Raw genomic sequence first — 7379 nt, 5'->3', positions numbered from 1 at the left:
TTACTAGGACACAGTGGGGTGACTGTAACAGCCCACTGAGAGGTTACTAGGACACAGTGGGGTGACTGTAACAGCCCACTGAGAGGTTACTAGGACACTACAGTGTCCGTCTGGCTGACAGGCCATCTGAATACAGTACAGCTATTTCTGCTCTAAAACATGTGGCCTTCCAGGACGTGCTGTGATTTCTGCTGCAATTTCTTCACTGATTTCACAATGGGGTGTGGTTCTGACAGCTGTGTGTTGTGTGTGCGTGCGTGTTTGTGTGTGTGTTTGTGTGTGTGTGTGTTTGTGCGTGCGTTTGTGTGTAGTTGTGAAAGACTCTCTCGGTCTCCACTATTTGGCAGCATCCTCATCATCATCATCACCCCACCAATATCTCAGCTTGTATGTTATGAAACGTTACAGCTTCATGCTAGATTTCTCTCCCCTCTCCCACACCTCTCTATCCTTACAGGTCTAAATAAACACAGAAGCATTTTAAGTCCAATTACCAGGTTCATCGTGGTGCATCATCACCATCATGGTGCCCCACTGAACAGCAGCCATTACAACAACAGGAGAAAACTAGTCAGATAAATCTACAACTAAAGCCTTTCTAAGAAGAACTGCTTTTTGGCATCAGGGAAGACTAAGTACTGTGGGCATTTGATCTGATGACAGGTTAGACGGGATACAGGACAGGTAGGACTGGAAGTCACACCTGGTTTCTGAGTTAGATGACAGGTTAGATGGGATACAGGACAGGTAGGACTGGGAGTCACACCTGGTTTCTGAGCTAGATGACAGGTAGATGGGATACAGGACAGGTAGGACTGGAAGTCACACCTGGTTTCTGAGCTAGATGACAGGTAGATGGGATACAGGACAGGTAGGACTGGAAGTCACACCTGGTTTCTGAGCTAGATGACAGGTAGATGGGATACAGGACAGGTAGGACTGGAAGTCACACCTGGTTTCTGAGTTAGATGACAGGTAGATGGGATACAGGACAGGTAGGACTGGAAGTCATACCTGGTTTCTGAGCTCCAGTCGTACAGAATTAGGATACCATCTCCACATTGTGTTTCACACTAAGAGGTTGTGATAAAGCTTTGTAGGTTCAAATCTGCACAGACAGACCCCAGATTTATCCAACTCAGCAGACAGGCGAACCAGCTGCTCACTGACAGACGTCACACGCTCACACACACACACACACACACAGCCAGAAGGTAAAAATCAGAGGCCGAAGGCAGATCTCTGGCTAACTGAGCTAAATATGTAAGAGACAGAGACAACAACAGCACTAACAGCTTATACAACTCACTCTGACCTCTTCACCTATGACCAGGGTTACAACGCCGTGCAAAACCACCAAGAACTGATCCAATGGTTGGAGTCATCCTGTGCCCTTTGGACCAACCTTCCAACTTCCAAGAAAGTCTCTGCATCCTACCTGAATGACCTCTCACTCCTTCCATTGTAACTACATGTCCTCCCAGTGACTCCAGTCTCTTACCTGAGTCTCATCCTGCACCACTCTGTACTGCTCCTTCCAGACGGAGATCTTGGACACCTCATCCTTCCTCAGGGCTCTCTCTTTCTTCAGCTCGGGGCTCCAGAAGGTCTTGATGGAGTTCATGGAAGAGCTCAGCTTGCTCTCCTTCACATCCACGTCCCTCCGGAGGAGCTCGTTCTCCCTCAGCACCTCCTTCAGCTGGGTCTGGAGGTCCATGATGGTGCTGTCTCTGGTTTGGCGTAAGGAGTGGGGCACCGTGGACGCCTGCTGGAGGCTGGACTGGGACGACGACACGTGGTCACACCCAAACGCGATGCTGTCGCTGGGCACGGACGAGCCTCCACCTCCCTGGCTGATGTTGGGGCTGGAGCCCATGGCGGTGGTCCGGACGCCGTAAGGGAGCTTTGCTCCGGAGCGACCCAGGGTCATGGTGCTCTTGGGCAGGCCGGGGTCGTGGTTGGGATTGGGATAGGCCTGGGTCTGGATTAGATCAGATTAGATTTACTTTATTGTCCACTTGGGTAGAACATTTATTTTGTTAAAATCAGCATATTCAAATATACAAACAACAGAATTCACATACAGGAATACAAACAATTTAAATCATTCACATTCCTACAGTAGCTAAGTGTCTACGGTAAAAGCAATGTGCTAGCCATACAGGAAGTGTCTACGGTAAAAGCAATATGCCAGCCATACAGGAAGTGTCTACGGTAAAAGCAATATGCCAGCCATACAGGAAGTGTCTTTGGTAAAAGCAATATGCCAGCCATACAGGAAGTGTCTTTGGTAAAAGCAATGTGCCAGCCATTCAGGAAGTGTCTTTTGTAAAAGCAATGTGCTAGCCATACTGTCATTTAAAACAGGGGTATTCAACCGGGGATCCGCAGATCCCTAGAGGTACTGCAGAGGATCCGCAATTCATTTTAATTTATTTTAATGTGGATTTATATTTTTGTATTATTTCAATTTATTTATGAATATCGCTAGCAACAACAGAATAAACAAAATTGTAATTACATACCTACAGCAGAAAAGAGGAGAATATTTTCTTTCTAATGATGCAAATTTTATTTTTCAACTCCTAACATTGAGCAAATTACACTCACTGGAGTATCTGACATACTGTAGGCTTTGACAAAGCAGCCATGAATAGGCTACCCGTGTGGCAGCGCCACTGGCTTCTGGTAAGCTTTCTTGACTTGGACATACATTTTTTTCAACACATGGCTAACCTTTGTTTAACCAGCTAAACAGCTGCTCTTAACAAAAAAGTGTTTTGAGTTACCTTGCTAGCTAATAGGCTATGGTAGAGTTTACACTTCCTCTTCCTGTTATAATGTGGGGAGGTCAAAACAATGAACAACTATCTACCAAATCTATACATTTTAAAATGTTGATTACTTGTCCTTGCCACTATCATTCACCTGGTGATAAGACACGTGAAAAAAAAAACATTTTTTGTTAACGTATGATGATGGTCCCTGGGTCACCGGTTTGCCTGGGAGGGGGTCCCTGGGTAAGAAAAGGTTTAAGACCCCTGACTTAAAAGAATAGAAGGAGATTGCATGCATGACTGTTAGTCACTTTGGATAAAAACGTCTGCTAAATGACATATAATATTCTGTTGTTAGATGACCTGTTGAGAGATGACCTCGTTGTCACTGAGGTACATGGGTCCGGAGGTGGCGTAGGCCGCATTCAGACACTGGATGTTCTCCATGGAGAGGGTCTTTCCCCCGGGACCTCCTGTACTGTTGGTGCGACGGTGGCCGAGGTGCGGGGAGCGGGGCAGGCACGGGGAACGACCGGGACTCTGGCTGCTGCCGTTGTTGCCCTCCATCTTGGCAACGGAGCGGGCGCTGCCGTACATGGTCAGGGGTCAGGGGTTAAGGGTCAAGGGCTGGGGGTTAGGGGTTAAAGGTGAGATACTGAGACTCAGTGGACTCAGTGATCCTCCAATAGATATGGACTGTAGTGTCCTGATACAGAGAGAGTGTTACACTATGTGGTTACTGACTGGCAATCTGTCTTAGCTGAAGGAGAGGAACAGATTGCTCATGTTCAAAGATGTCCTGTATTTCCTGGATGATTGGACTATGATGATTGGTAAACTTGGCTAGTAAGGTGGTTTTAACATCCAGTTAGTCCATGGGTCCTGGGATGAGGCAATGATCTGTAAGAGAGAGAAAGAGAGAAAATACTTCAAGCTAAAAAAGAACAGAGAATTCACCACTCCCCTGAGTTACATCACTGAGAATTCACCACTCCCCTGAGTTATATCACTGAGAATTCACCACTCCCCTGAGTTACATCACTGAGAATTCACCACTCCCCTGAGTTATATCACTGAGAATTCACCGCTCCCCTGAGTCATATCACTGAGAATTCACCACTCCTGTCACGCTCTGGCTCCGGGACTCTGTATAGTGAGCCAGGGTGTGTTCATTATTTGGGTGTATTTCTATGTTTGTATTTCTGTTGGGTGCATTTCTATGTTTGGTCAATGACTCCCAATCGGAGGTAACGAGTGTCAGCTGTCGGCTCGTTATCTCTGATTGGGAGCCATATTTAATCTGTATGTTTTCCTGTGGGTGTTGTGGGTTTTTGTTCGTGTTTGGTTGTGTATTGACCGTCGACTGTCACGTCGTTGTTTTGTTGTTTTGATCGGGTGATCATTCAAATAAATAATATGTTCACATTCAACGCTGCGCCTTGGTCCTCCTCCTCTATGTATGACGATCGTGACAGAAAAACCCACCAAGATGGGACCAAGCAGCGTGTCCAGGAGCCGTCGCCAGGGAGATCCCTCACAGATCTCCTTCGCCTCCTGGACTGGGTCAAGCCGAGTGAGGAGGAGAAGGGCTTGACGCTATGGCAGAAGGGCGAGAGGCTGGCGAGGTCTATGGAGACCTGGTCCACGGGTAGGAGAGACGCCCCGAAAATTTTTAGGGGGGGGCTCGAGACGTCGGACCAGCAGGAGGCCGCGATAGAGCGGCCCAGTGGGTTGCTGGAGAAGGCCGCCGGGTTACGGGGGCCACTGGTCAAAGAGGGGATGGAGGAAGTGGAGGCACGGCGAGAGGTACTGGCGTGTGTTGCCAGTCCGGTCCGGCCCGTTCCAGATCCCGGTGTGGGGCCAGTGGTGTGTGTCCCCAGTACAGTCCGGTCCATCCAAGCTTCCCGCACCAAGCCAGTGGTGTGCGTCGTCAGTCCAGTCCGGCCCGTTCCTGCTCCCCGCATCAAGTCTGTGGTGCGTCTCATCAGCCCGGCTCTGCCCGTTCCTGCTCTCCGCACCAGGTCTGTGGTGCGCGTCGCCAGCCCAGTCCGGCCCATTCCTGCTCCCCGCATCAAGTCTGTGGTGCGTCTCGTCAGCCCAGCTCTGCCCGTTCCTGCTCTCCGCACCAGGTCTGTGGTGCGCGTCGCCAGCCCGGCTCGTCCCGTTCCTGCTCCCCGCACCAAGTCAGGGGTGCGCTTCGACAGCCCGGCTCGGTCCGCTCCTGCTCCCCACACCAAGCCAGTGGGGTGCGGCGTCAGTCCGGCACGGCCCGTGCCTGTTCTCCGCACCAAGTCTGTGGTGCGTTTCGTCAGCCCTGTCCGGCCCGTTCCTGCTCTCCGCACCAAGTCTGTGGTGCGCGTCGCCAGCCCAGTTCGGCCCATCCAAGCTCCCCGCACCAGGTCAGTGGTGCGCGTCGTCAGCCCGGTCCGGCCCGTTCCTCCTCCACGCATCAGGCCAGGGGCGCGTGTCGTCGGTCCGGCTCCGGCCAGCGGGGCTGGACAGGACCAGGGGTACTTTGGGGGGTTGGAGAGGAGGTGGGGATCAAGGACGGAGCCAGAGTCACCGCCGAGGAGGTGTGCCCACCCAGCCCTCCCTTGTTTAGCCCGTATTGAGGCGCGGTCGCAGTCCGCGCCTTTAGGGGGGGGTACTGTCACGCTCTGGCTCCGGGACTCTGTATAGTGAGCCAGGGTGTGTTCATTATTTGGGTGTATTTCTATGTTTGTATTTCTGTTGGGTGCATTTCTATGTTTGGTCAATGACTCCCAATCGGAGGTAACGAGTGTCAGCTGTCGGCTCGTTATCTCTGATTGGGAGCCATATTTAATCTGTATGTTTTCCTGTGGGTGTTGTGGGTTTTTGTTCGTGTTTGGTTGTGTATTGACCGTCGACTGTCACGTCGTTGTTTTGTTGTTTTGATCGGGTGATCATTCAAATAAATAATATGTTCACATTCAACGCTGCGCCTTGGTCCTCCTCCTCTATGTATGACGATCGTGACAACTCCCCTGAGTTACATCACTGAGAATTCACCACTCCCCTGAGTTACATCACTGAGAATTCACCACTCCCCTGAGTTACATCACTGAGAATTCACCACTCCCCTGAGTTACATCCCTGAGAATTCACCATTCCCCTGAATTACATCACTGAGAATTCACCACTCCCCTGAGTACATCCCTGAGAATTCACCATTCCCCTGAGTCACATCACTGAGAATTCACCACTCCCCTGAGTTATATCACTGAGAATTCACCACTACCCTGAGTTATATCACTGAGAATTCACCACTCCCCTGAGTCACATCACTGAGAATTCACCACTACCCTGAGTTATATCACTGAGAATTCACCGCTCCCCTGAGTCATATCACTGAGAATTCACCATTCCCCTGAGTCACATCACTGAGAATTCACCACTCCCCTGAGTTACATCACTGAGAATTCACCACTACCCTGAGTTATATCACTGAGAATTCACCACTCCCCTGAGTTACATCCCTGAGAATTCACCACTACCCTGAGTTATATCACTGAGAATTCACCACTCCCCTGAGTTACATCACTGAGAATTCACCACTCCCCTGAATTACATCACTGAGAATTCACCACTCCCCTGAGTACATCCCTGAGAATTCACCACTCCCCTGAGTTATATCACTGAGAATTCACCGCTCCCCTGAGTCATATCACTGAGAATTCACCACTCCCCTTCTCTCCTCTCCTCTCCTCTCCAGACTCCCGGCCAGGTCCAGGTCCAGGCTGTATCTGGGTCACTCACATGCCATACTGTATTTACTCTAGCTGCCTGCCTGCCTGTGTGGGTGGGTGGGTGGGTGGATGACTCCCCGCCAGCAGACGAGCTGCTCTGTTCTTTTCCCTGTGCTGTGCTTCTCTCATATCATACACTCTCTCTCTCTCTCTCTCTCTCTCTCTCTCTACTCTCTCTCTCTCTCTCTCTGTCTTTTTCTCCCTCCCTCCCTCCCTCTCTCTTTCTCTCTCTCTCTCTCTCTCTACTCTCCCTCTCTCTCTCTCTCTCTCTCTCTCTCTACTCTCCCTCTCTCTCTCTCTCTCTCTCTCTCTCCCCCTCTCTCTCTACTCTCTCTCCCCCTCTCTCTCTCTCTCTCTCCTCTGTCACACACAAACTCTCCCTTTCCCTCCCTTACTCTCTCTCTGTGCATCTTCTTCTTGTCTCCCTCTCTCCCTTTCCTACTCTCTCTCCCTTCATCTCTCCCTTCCTCTCTCTCTTCTAGTAAGCTATACACATACTCCCTGCCTAATAATCACCTCTCTGTGATTTCCATAATAAATTGTGTTCCAGACAGAGTCACACTGTCCTTCTCTAACTGAAGCAACACGCCTGCCATTCCACACACACAAGCGCGCAGGCAAAAACACACTCAATACACAGTCTGCCTCCGCAAGCCGTTGGAAAATCCAATACCCAATACAGTCTTTCTTCATCACTGGATATGGACTAGCTCCCTCAAACACAACTCTGGACCTCGAAGCCAGTTCCACTGCATTTTTTCATTGTTCTCCTCTAATCAGGGCTGATTTAGACCTGGGACACCAGGTGTGTTGTGCAATTAATTATCAGGTAGAA

At 50.0% G+C, this 7379-nt stretch overlaps 1 protein-coding gene across 1 annotated transcript; it reads right to left on the bottom strand.

Moving 5' to 3' along the window:
• Window positions 1-1388: 1388 nt before the first annotated feature.
• On the bottom strand, window positions 1389-3683 carry LOC311116399 (ELKS/Rab6-interacting/CAST family member 1-like). Its single transcript, XM_084191492.1, has 2 exons — window positions 3141-3683; window positions 1389-1981 (listed from the first exon to the last, which is right to left on the bottom strand). Exons 1-2 carry the CDS (start codon window positions 3372-3374, stop codon window positions 1469-1471), a joined length of 747 nt encoding a protein of 248 aa, XP_084047618.1. The 5' UTR covers window positions 3375-3683; the 3' UTR covers window positions 1389-1468.
• Between the last annotated feature and the right edge of the window lie 3696 nt (window positions 3684-7379).

This window comes from Coregonus lavaretus (assembly GCF_964263955.1).
Source record: "Coregonus lavaretus genome assembly, contig: HAP1_SCAFFOLD_8497, whole genome shotgun sequence".
Taxonomy (NCBI): Eukaryota; Metazoa; Chordata; class Actinopteri; order Salmoniformes; family Salmonidae; genus Coregonus; species Coregonus lavaretus.
This window is presented reverse-complemented; position numbering and strand designations above follow the sequence as displayed.